General features: G+C 41.7%; 1 protein-coding gene across 2 annotated transcripts in view; it reads left to right on the plus strand.

Moving 5' to 3' along the window:
• RHOBTB1 (Rho related BTB domain containing 1) overlaps window positions 1-18,249 on the plus strand; it is a 63,127-nt gene that overhangs the window by 10,924 nt on the left and 33,954 nt on the right. For both annotated transcript variants that reach the window (XM_028124002.1, XM_028124003.1), the window contains 2 exons: window positions 15,835-16,036; window positions 16,397-16,500. In XM_028124002.1, coding sequence (XP_027979803.1) covers window positions 15,845-16,036; window positions 16,397-16,500 — 296 coding nt within the window. In that variant the 5' untranslated portion in view covers window positions 15,835-15,844. The remainder of the gene's footprint in view (window positions 1-15,834; window positions 16,037-16,396; window positions 16,501-18,249) is intronic.

Consider the following 18,249-nt stretch of genomic DNA (forward strand, 5'->3'; position numbering starts at 1 on the left):
GATTTCTAAAATTGTTTCCAATATTTTGTTTCCACAAATAGTGGTGTGACAACTTTCCTTTAATGGAATCTTTTTGTGTACCCTAATTATTTATCTAGGAATAAAGTCTTATAACTGGATGGAAGTTGTGGACATTTTAAAGTTTTTTGAGTGCCAAGTGCACTCCAGAATTATGGTATTATTTTTCTACTCCCACAAACAGTGCCTCATTCCGCTTTTAAAAAATGTACAATCTTTCACGTAATAACCCCTACCTAGAGTTAGAGGGTGTAGGAACATGTCCTGAAATTATTAGCTGGAATCTATGCATTGATGTCAGCCAAAACCTCTAATAAAATATGAGATTTTAAAGAGTCTGTTTTTTGTCCATCAACGCTTTTGTATTTATGATCCAATTTTACTAAGAAATCCTTGGTGAGGGGGGGACAGTTTTCTTCATTTGTCTGAATCAGAGCATAACCTAATCCTAGTGGGGATATTATAGTCTCCTAAATGATTAAATGCAATTGCTTCATTGTCATCATATGTGAAGGCTTCACGGCATGTGGTCTATCTGGTACTCCAGAAGCTGACCCAGTGACATCTTTAGAGAATGCTTTCAATGAACAAGTTACTACAGAGCACTACAGAGACTTTTCTTCATGAGGATGGATTTTTAAGCATATCTAGTCTACAGACTTGATATTAGCTTTCTCCAATGAGCACTTAGAACTTTGACATCTCTCTGAAGACTTAACCAGTATTTTTTTTTAAAGATTTTATTTATTTATTTGAGAGAGAGAATGAGAGATAGAAAGCACGAGAGGGAAGAGGGTCAGAAGACTTAACCAGTATTTTAATTATTAATTCTTGACAGAGCTTCCTGATCCAGCCCTTAGCTGAGGTTCATACATAGGTCCTCCAAAATCAATGCATGGTGTCCTCTATTGTTTCAATTTTTTTAACTTTAAAAAAATATATTTAAGTTTAACAAAGAGAAATGTATACAGATCCCAAGTATACAGTTTGATGAATTTGTGAAAACTGAACATACCTATGTAACCAGTACCTAGATCAAGAAGTCAGTATCACCAAGTACCCCACTTCTGGTCACCACCCCACTACACCCTCTGTGTGTTTGAAATGCTCCAAATTTTATGTCCTGGGTAAGCCATCCATTTACAGAATTTTATTTTTCACTGAACCCTTAGCTTTATAAGAACTGGCTGCAATGAGTTTTAATCAAGCTATCTCCCTTGTAACTAAAAATATGTAGAATCTGCCTTTCCAAGTAAAGATTGTAACATTAAATTCGTGTGCTGAATGTGCATCAATATTTAGATGTTTGTGATTTGCAGGTATGCAAATACATACACCACATGCATACAAACAAACTGGGAACTTCTTTCTTCTTTTAATGAGTGTAAAACTGAATTATACTATATTGATCCAAGCTTAAAATACCTTAACTACAATTGATTGTCACAGAATATTTATATGATATGCTTTCAAACAATTTCTTAAAATTACTCATTTCAGTTACTGTAAATATTCCCTCTGAACACTCAAAATTTAAAAGCCAAGAATTTTTCATCTTCTGTTTGAAATATATGTGTCCTGGGTGTCCACAGCTGTCTCTCTATATGGTTCGATTTCTTTGTCTGATATTCAGCTAGATGATCTTTTAGATTCCTATGGGTTTTTTTTTTCAGTTGAGAGCCTGAGTCAGAAAAAAACAAGTTAAACAGCCTCACAAAACTTTATAAATATATGATTCTGAAGAATAATTTATACATCCTCAAAAATCATTTATTAGTATTGGCTTCTGTCTGTACTCTTATTAGAATTAACAATCAAGGGTTATACTTATGTACTCATTAGTTTTTTTAAAAAGCGAAAATAGCTCCCCCATTATAGAATACACTTAGAGGACATTATTCATCCATAAAAAGTAATGAAGTGCAAATACATGCTGCAACATGGATGAAATTGAAAGCATTGTGCTCAATAGAAGAAGACAGACACAAAAGGCTGCATAGGTGTATGATTTAATTTATAAAAAATGTCCAGAATAGGCAAATCCATAGAGACAGGAAGTGAATTAGCGGTTCCAGGTGGGGAGGGGAGAACAGAATAGCTGCTAATGGGCAGAGTGTTTCTTTCTGGGATGATGAGAATGTTCTAGAATTAAATAGAAGACATGGGTGTATAGCTTTGTGAGCATAGCAAAAACCCTGGAATTGTATATTTTAAAAAGGTGAATTTTATGACAGGTGACTTTTATCTCAATTTTTTTTAAAAGGTAATAGATTTTCATCGTAGAAAATTTGGAAACTAAAGGAAAGTAGACAAATGACAAGTTATAGCCGAGTTACCCAACAACAGTCACTATTATCTGTTGAGTGTACTTCTTTCCAGTTTACTTTCCATATATTGCTGTTGCGGGAAGAACAGCTTCCCTTTCAATGATGGAGACACAATTATTAAATGTTAAGTATTTACATACTACTACCCACCCAATCCGCCCCTACCCCTGAAAAGAAAAAAGGGTGGGTCCAAGGAAGATCCGTTTAAATGGCGGAGGGGAATAATGATGGAGATACAAATGAGAGAAGCAGAGAGCAATGGCCAGCCCTGTCAGAGGTGATGGAGAGGCATCTGAGGTGAAAGTAGCTGGAGTCCTGAGAGGCAGAAGGACAGACCTGACCAGTTTCCAGGAGAGGTGGGACTCCTCAGGGACACATCCCAAAGAAACTTACTAGGAGTTTCGCTGCATGATGCCTGAAAGGTCATGTTAACCACACCCCTCTGTTCTTAAATACCCATGTTGTTTCCTGGCTTTCTAAAACTCAACACTGGAGTTTCTTTTAGCCGTGTCACTATGCTAAGATGGCACTTAGCGTGAGAGAGCGAGGAGGCCCAGTTCTGTTTGAGTTACACATATTTGCTTATTTTATCTAGTCTCCATCACTATTTTTTAGATTGCTATCCTGCACTTGCCCCGATGGTGTAGCATTAGCCTTTCTCCATATGATCGCAAACTCAACATAAACATGATTTTAAATAATGACAATCTTAATAGATAAGACTTGTTGGGTGTTCTCTTGATGACAGGCATAGTGATTAAATACTTTACAAGCGTTATCTAATTTTTAATCTTTACAACAACCCATCCAGGGAGGCAATTATCCCCAGTTTGCAGATAAGGAAATAGAAGTTTAGAGAGATTAAGTAATTGGCCCAAGATGAGATAGCAAGACCTTAGTTATTCCCTCACTTGTCATAGATTTGTGTGGTTTTCATTTTTTCTTGTTCTTAATAAAGATGTGATAAACATATTTGGTTTTTTTAAGATTTTATTTATTTATTTATTTATTTATTTATGTATTTATCAGAGAGAGAGTGAGAAGAGGGGAGAGGCAGAGGGAGAAACAGACTCCCCACTGAGCAGGGATTCCCCACAAGGGACTCCATCCCAGTACCCTGGGGTCATGACCTGAGCCCAGGGCAGATGCTTAACCAACTGAGCCACCCAGGCGCCCCTAATATATTTGCTTTTAAAACATTTTCTGTTTATGAAGTTGTTTCTTTAGATGGATATATCAGGAAGTATTTTTTAAATTGCTGAGTGGTTCAAGTTTTTCTTGTTGTTGCTGTCAATAAAACCTTTCCTTTTAACTTTTTCACTTACTTTTTTGTTTTTAGGGGGTTTGGTTGGTACAACCTATGCTTTGGGGGATTTTTGTCCTTATGGTGGGTTAGTCAACTTCTGTAAATGTGCCAAGAACACTTGAAAGTACACTCTCTCATCATAGTTGTTGTTGTTTTTTTTAATGTGGGATATCTGTTCATTTATCGCTACTTTTTAGGCTATTCAAGCCCTCCATGTGTTGTTTTTCATTTTTGTTTTCTTAATCTAATATTGATTCTGATTCTTTATCTCACACGTGTCACTTATTTTCATTAATTTCTCCTTCTAGAGTTTTTCTTCATTTTTATTGTATGCCTTTTGGTTTGTGAAGGTTCATTATTACTGTTACGCTTTTGCTGTGAATTGCCCTTTTTTTTTTTACTGTCTAAGTTATCTTTTAGAGATATTTTTTCTATACCACTTTGGAACCAAAATCAAAATTACAATGAAGGCTAGTTTTACATTTTCATTTGGTTTTGGTTTCCATGCTACTTTTAAACTGAGATGCCCCCCTCTTTTTTTTTTTTTTTTTTTTTAGTTTTTAATTTTGAATTATCTCTGGGTGTTTTGTCAAGGATCTTTAAGCAGTTTCATTCCTTAAAGAAATCTGAGTTTTTGCTCCCTGAGTCTTTGATACCTAAAAATAGCTTTATGTTCCCTTTATATAAATAACAATTTGGCCAGATTCAGAAAGTTGTGATTATGCCCTTTTTCTGTGAAGGCTCTCTATGTGTTTTTCTGTTGTCTTAAAATAGTGTATTGGTGAAGTGTGTGGTCATCCATATTATTATCTCTTTATAGAAAAAAATGTCTTTGGCCATTAGTTTTAGAAGATGTTTTGCTAAGGTATTTGTAGGGTTATTATACCCTTTTTCTGGCATCGATATTTAAACGTTTTACTGAAAAATGTATAGATGTAGAGTCTTCTTTTCTTTTTCTCCTTCTTCTCCACGTCCCATCCTCCTTTTTGTATTGGGAAAATTTTGTTGTATTAAATCACACTTTACTCCTTGAGTTCTTCCAGAAGCCCTATAGTATTCTGGGGATTGCTTATTGACTGTCAGCCTCTTTATTATCTTCCGCGACATCATTTTCACATGGCCTTCCTCCTATACATAGAGCTTCTCGTGTTTTGCCTGTCCCTCGCTAATCCATTCTACTGCATCTTCAAGGCTATTTCCTGTTGCCACTATGGTTTGTAATTTGGCTGTCTTGTATTTCATTTAAACATGGCCCTTACGTGTCTTCTTGCCTGCTGGTAGCCTCCTCTAGTGTTAGTTTACACACCTGCATTATTTTCTTTTGCATGATCAACTACATGGTTCAGATATTTTTAAAAAAAACTTTTTTTTTTCTGCTGTTCCTTATAGCACAACTACTTCAGTAGAAGACCTTTCCTCTATGTCTTTGGCTAACTAACTGCTTATCCTTTTCTGCATGTCAGGGTCGTTAATAGACCATATGGTGGATGGTCTCTGTTTACTTCACCCATATAGAAAAGGATTCCCGGTGGCAAAGGATTGAAGTCTATTCGGTGCTTGGATAACCAGGGCTCTGTTGGAGACCAAGGTAGGGCTCTGGAGTGAACCCGCCCAGTTCCAGAGTGGACAGGCCACGCTATTCAGTATTGTACGAGGCGAGGGAACTGTGGAGGGTTGACTTAAGAAGGGCAGTGAGGGATGTCACCGCTGAGGATATACTAGTGGTCAGTCTTAGAGGTGGTACCCCTACCCCCATCCCTCTCCCCTTAACAAGATCCATCACTTCTGTTGCAGTGTCGAAATTGAAACCACCTGGGTAAGCAGGAAGAAAAACAAAATAAAATAAGTCTTTCCCATGCTCAGTGCTGTCTACCTGGCTCATCCTCAGCCAGGGGCAATCACTGGGGCTGCTCCTTTCCCAGGACAGCGTGCAGGGTTCCTCATGGCTTTCCAGTGGCTCCACGTCCTGCTCTTCTACCTCAGTCCCAACTCAAGCCGGCTGTCATTACTCCAGACCATGGGCATCTGTGGTGAAGGGCATCCTGCTTACCGCCCGGCCCAGCTCTTTTCCCTGTGGAAATGGGCAGTCTGCTGGTCTTCCGTGACTGGGCCTGGTGGCAGTGAGTGTGGCAGAAATCCTTCCAATTTCGGGTATATGGCTGCTCGTTGTCCTTATTCTGGTACTGTCATGGAGTCTGCTATCTGTGGAGAATAAGGTTAATTTCAGTGAGACCATGTAGCAGGGGTCCAATGCATGTATTCTTCCAATGCTGTCTTGCCTTCAAGTCCAACAAATTGACTCTTGTGATGTCTTTTGAATCTCCTCATTCAAGATTCACTTTCATGTCAATGATACATCCTTCTCCATAGGGAGTGGGTACATGTGCCTCCATTCTCCCCTTCTTTGCCAGCCAATCACTGACTTCACCCAAAGAGTTAGAAATCCCTTGAAAGCGGATATTAAAGTCCAAAAGTTGATGGGAATTTTATGAGACCCTTATATGTAAATAGTATTAAGACTCATAAATTGGCTCTAGGCACTAGAACAAAATAAATGATCACATTCCTTTTTTTTTCCTAAGGCAGTTTCAGCCCTAAGCTCCTGCCTGCCTCTACTGGGGCTCCTTCTGCCCCCTGCCTTATCGTTTGGTGGAGGGGCCTGTTCCTTCGTCCCTGGTGTTCCCATGGTTACTGATGCTCTTCTTGATGGAGAGCCATGGCTGGTGTGATGCCATCTGTCAAATACCGCTCTCATGATGGGCCACACAGATGTCCCTCAAGGTGTTCTCACTGACTGCGGGCTTAGCCACACACCTTTGCTCTCGAGGCATAGGCTTAGTGATCAGTCACCAGAGATAGCTGAGTGCAAGTTCGCTGCCAGATCCAGGGGGAAGGTTTCCTGAGGAAGGTAGAATGGCTGTACTTTTATATCCTATTGAACAAATATTAATTGAAAACCACATATGGCCAAGGCATTGAGAAGACTTGAGGATTTAAAGATGAGTAACAGTCTCTATTGCCAAAAAATGTACAATCTTAGTGAGATGCAAGAAATAATTGTCAATATTAACAAATCAGAATTTGGTAAATACCCTAGGAGATAGTATAAAGGAAGAATGTTTTAAGTGCATCTTCTTCCAAAACGTAACTTGTGTTCGTCTACTTAGCTTCATCTCTGCTGATTCCTGATCCAAATGTTCCCCCCCACTCCCCGGAGAACCTGGGAACATCTTCACTGGTCCTTCTGCCGCTGCTCCCCACACAGCGGTCCTGGAGGTATCAGTGATGCTTCTCAAAAGCAGATCAGAACCCGTGACTCCTTTACCCACAATGTTTCAGTGGCTTCTCACTGCATTTAGAATAAAACCCAAGTTCCCTCCTGTGGCCTAAAGGGCCGTGTGTGATGTGGCCCCTGCCTTCTTTCCAACCTTTCCCTCTCCAGTTCCCCTGGCCCCAGCTCTTGCAGGCCTCAGCTCTTGCAGGCCTCCTTCTTTGCCATCTCATGACTGGGCCCTGCTCATTCTTCAGGTAGCAAGAAGGTGGGGCCTCCTCAAAGAGGCCTCCTTTGTCTTTCCTGCAGGCCTCCCACCCATTATTTTCTCTCATAACACCCTTTCCTTTTCCTTCGAGGAACTTAAATCAAGGTTATGATTACATCTACCTGTTTCTCCCACCTGACTGCGAGGTCCATGAGAGCAAGAGCCACACCCAGCTTGCTTACCGCTGTGTACCTGTCCTATGGGCCTGGCGCTCACTAAGTGCTCAGCCTATTCTTTCTTGAAATAAGACTGCCTGGGGCGCCTGGGTGGCTCAGTTGTCGCATCTGCCTTCGGCTCAGATCATGATCCCAGGGTCCTGGGATTGAGCCCCGCGCATCGGACTCCCTGCTCAGTTGGAAGCCTGCTTCTCCGTCTCCCACTCCCCCTGCTTGTGTTCCCTCTCTCACTGTCTGTTTGTCAAATAAATGAATAAAATATTTTAAAAAAAGACGGCCTGAGTCCCAAAGGTGCAGAACAATTTCAGTGGTAGGTCAGGGACATGAGAAAGGACATCTGAGCAGAGTAGCAAGAGCAGAGTCAGCATATTTGTAGACAAAAGTCACCCAGTATGTCTAGAAGATAGCACACAGTTTACTTATGGTGGTTTTGAAACCTATCCTGAATTTTTTATGCATCTTTTAAGCTAAGTTTTTTATCTGTGCTTTATTTTTCAACTGGGGCAGCATTTATTAAGAGCAGTGAATAGAGAGCAAGTTTATTTCTAATCCTGGCTCACCCTCCCCCACTGACACTGAGTTTAAAAAAAAAAAAAAGAGTGTGATCTTGTGTAGGTCTCCATTATCACAGGGCTCTGGCGAGGATAACAAGTGGATATTTAAAAAAGTACCTCTGTATTATCTGTAATCCTGGACTTAACATGCGCTGTCGTTTCTGTTACTTAAACTCTTTTCCTTTCTGTTTTAATCAAAACTTTCAGTTGAAAAATATATTGTTGATTTGCACGATGAAAGGCAATTTTATCCTGGAGATATATTTCTGTAAACTTTTGATTTAGGGAAGCGCAGCCCAACCCTGACTGTCTCTTTCCCAGATCTGGACCCACTCTCCATTCCAGCTGAGATGTTTATATTATGCACAGAGCAGCTCCTGCCTGCCTAGGACTGGTGATTAAGAGCTCAGGATAATGAAATCTGCACAGTTGAAACTTGGCTGTTGGCTATGGTTATTATGCAACTCTTAACATTTCTCTTTTGTTTCCATCAATAATATAAAATTCCCAGTTTTTCTTTCTGAGCTCACTCTTCAAATACACTAAAATGTGTTCCACCAGTATTTTTTAGTGACCATGTTAAATTATTTCTTGAAGTTCAGATTACATGCTTTTCTAAAGGACAAGAAAATTTAGTGGCTGTGTGACACATTGTTCAAACCATCTGTGAACAACCGAATGAACTAAAAGTACAAAGGCCCTTCTATGGGCCTTTGAGTTTCGCCTTTAAGCAGACTGCTCACCATGCTTTGATTCAAATAGCAAACTTAACAAGAAACACAACACAGGCAATGGTAAGAGATGGTGTAGTGCAGTGTTGGGGTGATTTGGAGCAATTAGAAGATGCCTAGTAAGATGTTGTAGACAAACAATAAGCCTTCCCTGCCCACCCTCCCTAATATCTGAATTTCTCATAGTAGGAGAGACTAACACACTGAGCTGGACTCAAAGAGTGGTTCTGTACTGAAGTGCAGCTATCCTGGGGAAATAAGAGTATCTTGTACTTCATCAGCCACAGTGCCTTGGAATTATTGAATTATGGAGACAGGACTGTGATGTTCATCTAGCCATCGTGTTATTGAGCCATAGTGAAAGAGCCTGGGTCTTAAAAGACGAACAGGAAGGCCATCATCTCAAGCCTGAAAGTGGGAACAGAGTACCACCCTGGGAAGAGAAATGATTTGAAAAAGAGACCAGGGCAGCTAAGCCCACATTTGGCTATGTCACTCTTTGGTTTATGGTTGTCCCTAGAAGAGAGTCACAAATAAATTGGGGGACCTCTGGACCCGAATGAATAGTCAAAGTTTTACAGAAGTAGGGCACGGTGTACACTTACATTCCAAGCACTTTGGCACGTGGTAGTACCCCAGAAACACGTAATGATTCATTAAGGGCATGAGATGGGCACTCTGAAGGTGTAGCCACAGGAAAAATACAAAGTTATCAAATCACCATTCTATGGTTTGCTAACATAGGAAAAACTGAGTGTATATGTGTCTTTGTGATGGTGATTGATTCTCCTAGAACCATTTATGATACAAAGGAGGAAGTAAATCGGTCTATGTGGAGGCAGGGCAATTAGGAAAACTTTTTAGAGGAGGTCATATCTGAATAAGGTTTTAAGGAATGAACAGAATTTGCCAGGCAGGCAAGGAATGGTAGAGGGTTGGCTGGGGAATAGTATGTGTAAAGGCACTGAGGTAGCAAACAACATTTAAAATTTAGGAGGCCATTTTGTGTGGCAGAAGCATGCTGTCACTATTGTAAAAAATTACTGAAAATTTGGGGTGCCTAAGTGACTCAGTTAAGCATCTGACTCTTGGTTTTGTCTCAGGTCATGATCTCAGGGTCATGAGATAGAGCCCTGCGCTCAGCTTGGAGTCTGCTTGGGATTCTTTCCCTCTTCCTCTCCCTCCCCCTCTGCCCTTCCCCCTGCTTGCACACGCACGCGCCTGTGCTCTCTCTCTCTCTCTCTCTCTCTCTCTCTGTGTTAAGTAAATAAATAAAGTCTTTTTTAAAAATTATCAAAAACTTAGTAGCTTAAAACAAAACAAATTTATTATCTTATAGTTCTGGAGGTTAAAAGTCTGAAATGGGTTTCGTTGGGCTAAAATTAAGATGTTGGTAGGCTGTGTTCCTTCTGGAGGCTGTAGGAGAAAATATGTCTCCTTTCCTTTTCCAGCTTCTGGAGGTCACTTGCATTCCTTGCTTTATGGCCCTTCCCTCCATCTTTAAAGCCAGCAGCGTAGCATCTTCATATATCCCTCTCACTCTGATCCTCTCCCTCCTTCTTCCACATGAAAGAACCTGAGCGATTGCATTGGACCTACCCAGACAATCCAGAATGACCTCCTTAAGCTAAAGTCAGCTGATTAGCAACTTAATTCCATCTGCTACCCTAACTCCCCCATGCCATGTAATCGAATACATTCACAGATCCAAGAGATGAGGACATGAACATCTTTGAGGGACATTATTCTGCCTACCACACATGCAATAAAGATGTGGAGGGTGATGGTGAAGAGAAAGTTGGCATGATCCACCAGCCCTAGGTAGGAAAGATCATCCATCCAAAAGGGACCTATAATCTGATATTTAAAAAAAAAAATAAAAGAGAGAGAGAAGGAGTCAAGGTCTTGGTGATTTTCCTAAGGTATAATGGGTGTGTTTCAGTTAATTACTGGTAACGTAACAAATCACCACAAAACTTGGTGGCTTAAAACAATAATCTGTACTTTCTCATGAATCTGTAGGTTGCCTAGGTGATTCCTTAGCTGGGCTCACTCATAAAGCTTCCTTCAGCTGGAGAGTTGGCCGGGCCGGAGGGTGCAAGTAGCACACTCTGTGGCATGTGGTAAAGCCATAGGCAGGCGACCAGGGTTACTCGCGCTGTGAATTCCATTCCTCTGCTAGGCCTAGCCGGCTTCCTGACATGACAGCCTCAGGACAGCATTCCCGCAGCGTGAGGGTGGAGCTGCAGGGCGTCTGGAGATGTCGGTTCTGGAACCCACACAGCCTCACCACCACATTCTTCTGGATCGGGCCACACAGTCACATAGCTCGAATTCAAGACAAAAGGAAATAGATTCCATCTCCTGATGAGAGTTGCTGTTGTGACCACATTTCCCCTAGCGCAGGCCGTGAAGAGAGGTGTTTTTCCTTTAAGAGTAGGATTTTGGGTGAAACTTGAGATTTCAGGGGTAAAATGTTTTTGGCTGACAATGTCCAGCACATGACCAAAAGTATGAGGGGCTCAAAGAGAGTGCGTGGAAGGTCACTGGTGCTGAAGAGGTGGAGGGACTGTGGGGCCAGAGTGTGGGACACATCACCCTGTGGACACAGCAAGAAAGCTGAGTTGGTGGTGAATGTGGAGGAGGGACGTGATGTCCAGAAGGCGACAGTAATCATGGCATGGGCACCTGGGGCGGCTGGACAGCCAGGAGGTCATGACCACAGTCTCTAAGCAGCCTGGGGATGGTGGGCACCAGCACCCAGGGGACAGCCACCCTGCACCCCCTCGCTGAGTCCTCACTCCCCACCCCCCACACTATCTTATTCACTCGCCAGTCTTAATAAACGTCCCGCTCTGATGTCCAGAATGTGCGGATACCTTCTTCAGCACTTCATGGTCAGCGTGCATGTCCCCAGGATTCAGTGAAAGTATGAAACGAAGTCCAAGTCAGTTTGAGTAACATTACAAAGCTGCCATAGTAACAGGTTACCAGTGTCTGTCCTTCCTAGCTTTTCTTTTTCTTTCACTATACTTTCTTTGTCTCCTCAGATATGGATCTGAAGGCAAAAGTATGTCTGCCCTGATCAGCAGGAATCCTGGTGGTGAAATTTATTAACAGTGTTAAGTGAATAATATTTATTGCTCTCATTCTAGGTAAATAAAAATCAGAAACCAGATAGTCATTAACCAGATGGTCCTAAGAGCTCATTCAACTGTAAGAGTGCCCAAATAGCAATAAATTGAGCCCATAACAAGTAAAGAAGGATAAAATTGCATATTTTTATAATTATCATAATTTAATATTTATGTGTAACAGATAAACAGTGGGTTTACAATACATGCGTAGATGTATTTTCACATTACCACAAAAGAAAATTTCTACCCAAAAGAAAAGATTTTAAGTATTTGGAAAGCCAGAAAACCCTTCCTGGAAATGCCATGTCTCGAGTGAGTGACCTGGGCTATGAGTGTTGAATTCTGCCCTGCCTTTTATTTCCCTTACTTGTTGGCCCAGCACCTTTGATAGTAACTTCAATTTTGAGCAGATTGCTAGAGATTAGAGGACCCACGGATGTTATTCTCACCTTTGACACAGAAATTCTTTTTAGAACTGTGCATAAGATGTGTCTATAAATAAGTAATGATATTTTTGTAATCATAGCCTTAATACAAAACCAGGAGAGCTTTTATCCACTTCAGTGTGTCTTCTGTGAAAGCTATACAGCTATTCCACCAACTCTGTCATGTTTCAAATTATTTGAGGGATTCCTTTTTGGGGGCTGCTCTCAAAGCTAGTTTGCAAGCCAACAAGAAGACCAACCATGTATTTTTTCTTAAAGATTTTATTTATTTATTTGACAGAGAGAGACACAGAGAGAGAGGGAACACAAGCAGGGGGAGTGGGGGAGGGAGAAGCAGGCTTCCCGATGCAGAGAGCCAGCCCAATGCGGAGCTTGATCCTAGGACCCCGGGATCAAGACCTGAGCCGAAGGCAGACGCTTGACTAAGCCATCCAGGCGCCCCCAACCATGTATTTTTTTGTGTCTATTTCAGTTTTTTTTTTTTTAAAGATTTTTATTTATTTATTGAGAGAGAGAGAGAATGGTAGAGAGAGAGCATGAGAGGGAAGAAGGTCAGAGGGAGAAGCAGACTCCCCGCTGAGCAGGGAGCCCGATGCGGGACTCGATCCTGGGACTCCAGGATCGTGACCTGAGCCGAAGGCAGTCGCTTAACCAACTGAGCCACCCAGGCGCCCTATTTCAGTTTTGACTAAATCCAAACATGCCCCCAAATTTTAAGGATTGGCTCTCTATGATTTTTATCTACCTAAAAAATAAAATTCACTTTCAAAAGAGAAAGGTTTTCTACCACTTAGGACAATCAAAATACTATTCCTCAGGTTCCACAGTTGTGGGGCTCTAAATAGATCCTGTTTTTCTGACACAGGGTGCCCCTGGGTAGTATCACCAGAAACATACCAAGTTTCTTATCAATAACAATTGTTACCATTTTTATTCTAGAATCTAGAAATACCCCAGAAAAATACTATTTTTTAGATTTTTATTTATTTATTTGAGAGAGAGACAGACAGAGATAGCGAGAAGAGAGCATGATTGGGGAGGAGAAGGAGAAGCAGGCTCCCTGCTGAGCAGGGAGCCCGACGCAGGGCTCAATCCCAGGACCCTGGGATCATGACCCGAGCCAAAGGCAGACGCCCAAACAACTGAGCCACCCAGGTGCCCCAAATGTTTTTAACCTACCTTTCCAACTGCATTGTCATTTAGCTAATTATGTCCAGCTCCCACCCAGAACTTTTTTGCCTTCTTTGCGTAACATCAGGTATATGCTCCATCTTGTACCTATGTTCTTTGTTTTTCAGTGAACTACTCCTTAATTACTCTACTAAAATGTATCCTTTTGATAGATCTTTGTGGTTATTAGGTTTCTGATTTTGAGTCTAATTCGGGTCTTCCTACCTGACTCAATTCAAGGTGTTCATCTTCTTCATCATAATTATAATCTTTGGGGTCATCAGTGTGTCAGCTACATCAGTTCACCTAACCCTCACTACTTGAGGAGACTGGTACTAGAATTCCCATTTAACACATGAGGAAGCTGAGGCTAAAAGCGCAAATACCTCACCCAATGGCAAATGGCTGGAAAATGGGGAGACTAGGATTCAAACTCACATCCCCTCGAAGGAAGGGATTTCTCAACCTCAGCACTCTTGACATTTGGGGTCAGATTATTCTTTGTGGTGGGGGCTGTCCCTTGTATTGTAGTATGTTTCAAAGCATCTCTGGCCTCTACCCACTAGAAGCCAGTAGCACTCCCCCACCCCATTGTGACAACCAAATATATCTCCAGACTTTGTTAAATGTTCCCCAGCAGATATTTAAGGACCACTGGTCCAATCCCAAAGTCAGGCTTATGCCCCATTATGCTATGAAATCGGGAACTAATAAAACCATAGGCTAGATTTTGAAGAGATCAATTTGAGGAGTCACCACATGTGAATGATCATCAGAACTGAATTGAAGTTTTTCTTAAGCCTCTTTTTCCACCCAAGACCTTCAAAATCTGCATTTGCCAGGTGGGGAACAGGTATCTGTCTATTTTAAGCCTCTCTTTGGCGTTCAAACCACAGACCAGATCCTGACCTCACCACACATCTGTTCTTTGAATCACTCCACTCAATTCTCACCAAATAGTCTCTAGCCTCAGATTTAACACCTCCTGTGATGGTGTTAACAGGAGACAATCTCGTGTTCAGATGGTCCTAACTGGGAAAAAGTATTCATTCTATTTAATAACCTTCCTTCTGTCTTTCCCTCTGTACTCTTAATCTCATATTATCCAAATTATCTGTTTTCTCAAATCAGGTGACTTAAACACTTACTGAGTCCCAGGTATGTATTAAGCCCTACTCTGAACAGTTTCTTGACCATTATGGCCATTAAAACCACTCTCAACTTGTTAAAAGTGACCATCTAGGGGTCCCTGGGCGGCTCAGTCGGTTAGGTGTCTGACTCTTGATTTCGGCTCAGGTCATGATCTCAGGGTCCTGAGATCAAGCCCCACATTGGGTTCTACGCTCAGCGGGGAGTCTGCTTCTCTCTCTCTTTCTATTCCTCTCCCTTTGCCCCTCTCCTGCTCGCATGCTCTCTCTCTCTCTCTCAAATAATAAATCTTTTTTTTTAAGTGACCATCCAACCAGTTTTCTCTATTTAACAATAGACTTCCTCAAAAGGGCAATTATAATTCATTAAAATCTTAAAATCTTACATGGTTGGTCACCCATCCAGCTGCTGCCAGGAAGCAGTCTGTTTTATATTTTATGGAGGTTCCTGCCCCCAGGTGGGTGGGGAGCTGGCAACAGCTTTCTCTCTTACTTTTGACCCCTCACTCAACAACCCTCTTAAACCTTTTTAATGGTTTCAGGAAGATTCCAAACTAGCTCCTCATCCTGGTAAAATCATTCTTTACCATATGTTCCAGATTTCTTGATGAAAGCAGAAAGAGAACTTAAAAATATATTGCTTTATGATGCCCCTCTTGAGAATACCATTTTTATGAATTTGATTAATAAAAATAGATGAATAAATATAAATTGATTTTATATTGATAAATTGATGGCTGTATCAAAATTCAGTTTTACAATTTACCCTTCTTTAAAGCCGAGTAATCCTTTCTGCTTGCACTTTGGATCCCCCTCTAAGTCACCATGATAGTGGAGAACCTACAGTAAACTGCCTTTCAGTGGGAGATGTGGGGTCGGTGGAAGATTGTGATGGTGTGGATGCTAATATCGCCAAGGCAGCTTACGCCCCAATGTCTAAGGTTAACCCTGCAGCTGACCGGTCTCTTTCGTGGGTGCACACGTGTAGCTAGTGAACTGTAAATGTGTACCAACGGTCCTGACTTGCCTGGATGGGTTTTCAGTAGGCAGGTTGTGTTTAGAGAAAACCAAGGAGAAAATAACATGGTAACGGGAATAAACCATTTGGGGTCAAAATAACAATCCGGTGATGTTTTTGTACTTGTGTGAGACATAAATAGAAAACTTGAGTTTGAGTTAATTTTCGTACGAACTTCCAAACTTCTTGCTTATGCTTGGGCACCTCCAGAGAAGCACCTGGATCCCTCTCGTCTTTGATTGCTCTGTCACTGTCTTCTTACAGAGTTTTATAAATGGACACTGACATGGACTACGAAAGACCCAACGTTGAAACCATCAAGTGTGTGGTCGTGGGAGACAATGCTGTGGGGAAGACGCGCTTGATCTGTGCCAGGGCGTGCAACACGACGCTGACGCAGTATCAGCTGCTGGCCACCCACGTGCCTACCGTGTGGGCGATTGACCAGTACCGAGTGTGCCAGGAGGTGAGGGGTACAGAGTTTCTTTAGACTGCTCAGGGGATGTCCCTGCTGCTGCCAGTCTGATTTTAAAAGGGGGTCGGGGTAATTTGTGCATGCAAAATCAAGCTAATGTTCTTAGTGCCGCCAGAGAAAACAAACGCAAAATGTGCCCTTGGGAGTCCGGCTACCGTGTATCCTGAATGAGGAGGGTTTGAGTCGTGTGATTCCAGGAAGAGAATTCGGACTTAGCTCAAGTCCTGTTAGATGAAACGAGAAAACTAAGCGCAAGTGGGACAAGTGGGCCTGGAGGGTGCTGACCGGCGCATCCTTCTGCTGAGGAGCCTCTGAATGACACTGAGCAGGCATGCGCTCTCTCTCCTGCAGGTCCTGGAGCGCTCCCGGGACGTTGTGGATGAAGTGAGCGTTTCTCTCAGGCTTTGGGATACTTTTGGCGATCATCACAAAGACAGGCGTTTTGCATATGGCAGGTAAACCAAGACCGCTGCCGTGCGGTTGCGCTTGAGTACAATTTCCTTTCCAAAACCTGCAGCTGCTTCGTAAATCAACAAAAGCCACAGCATATGGCCTTGAAATGTGTTGGGTTCTGTGCTGTGTTTAAGAAAAAAGAAAAAAAAATGATACTGTTTTCTGATGTCAAGAAAAGCAGTCTGCCTTGACACTAGGTCCCTCCCAGGAGGTCCCTCGTTTAAAACAACCAGTGTTCATTAAACTGGGACGATAGCTGGAGGATTCTGGTGTGCTCTGGCCCTGAGCTGCTTTGATTGCTATTTTCCTGAATGGTAATTTATTTACCTTTTGCTAGAATGTTTTAAGTTATTTTAGCACTTGGCCACCCCACTTCAGAAGGTCTCTTTGGTCTTTTCATGACCATATTAGCAGAGTCTCGTGTTTTTTGCCTTGGGCTTTGTTATCCGAAAACTCTATTATTTTTATTTGAAGGTCATTTTTAAAAAGAAAGAAAAATACCTCTGAAATCATTCACAAGGCACATTTCCAAATGAACTGGAGCACTAATGTCTATTTTACTTTAAAAATCAAGGAAAAATCCAGAAGAATGAAAAATCCAGTGAAATCCCTGTAGTGAGTCTAGGACACTGATATGACGAGGAACATGGTCAAAATGCCTGAAAGTATTTAGCAACTTCTTGTCACCATAACTTTTAAGGTCTCTCAGTGAATGTGTTATAAGGTATCAAAATCCAGATAAGGAGGAGATTTTCTTACCCCTTAATTGTAAATTAACACATTTGATCTTAAGGTTAGAATTAAGGTGACATGGATCCTCTGTCCCTTTTAACATCAAGTGTCATGCGATCTCACAGGATTGGATTGGATTGGATACTCAAGGCCGTGAGTTCCTCCTTGGTATTGAGATTGGCATTTTTAAAAGTACCTCTCTTTCTTCAAGCCAGTAGCTCTCTGAAGGCTCTGGACAGACTTTTACTGGCATTTATCCACATGATCTAAAATACTGGATAAAGCTGCTGAAAGAGTTGGTCCCTTTCCTGAGAAGTTGTTCACACAACCAAAAGAATCTGCCATTTAGACCAGTTTGTTCAGGGGGACTCGAGAGAGGCACGAGGGAAGTAAAACATTGATTTTAACGTCCCCTGGGTAATGAGGACTTTTGAGGTTATGGTGTTGTGGATACTTTTCTTCTCCTTGAACTTCCTGTTTCATAATTTCTTTTCTTTCCATGGTTTTCTTGATTCTTATATTAGTTGCCATTTGGGTTTTTTTGTTCTTTTATCCAAGTATTCCACACATACAAAAAAATAATGATAAAGTCCGCGTAAGTCCCACGCTATCGGATTTGTAATCTTGTGGTTCTAAGCCAACATGATAAAACGATGACTTTAAGCAAAGGAAGGATGGATGTCATAGATTTCTGTGGACACTTTGTACCCTCACTTCTAAAAAGCTGTCTGAAAACAATGGACCTCACGCTGAGCTTACAGAGGTGTTTGGGTTTACCTGCTCCAGACTGTTTGACCAGCTCAGCGGCTTGTTGCCACTTGAATTTTATGCAGTTGGAAGAACGAGTTTTAACTTAGCCCCACAGTGTAACTCTTATCCTTTGGTAATAGAAGGGCTTCTCCACTGTCGTGTGAGATTCCTACTTAGGACTGGCTTAATGGCACGATGGCCGGCCTCAATCTCACATCGACAGGCATCCCCACGGGGCCTTGTCCAGCCCCCTGATGTATCTGGGGTCT

The sequence above is a fragment of the Eumetopias jubatus genome, unplaced genomic scaffold, assembly GCF_037043125.1.
Source record: "Eumetopias jubatus isolate StellerSeaLion01/CBP00866 unplaced genomic scaffold, mEumJub1_p1.0 scaffold_17, whole genome shotgun sequence".
In the NCBI taxonomy this organism is placed as follows: Eukaryota; Metazoa; Chordata; class Mammalia; order Carnivora; family Otariidae; genus Eumetopias; species Eumetopias jubatus.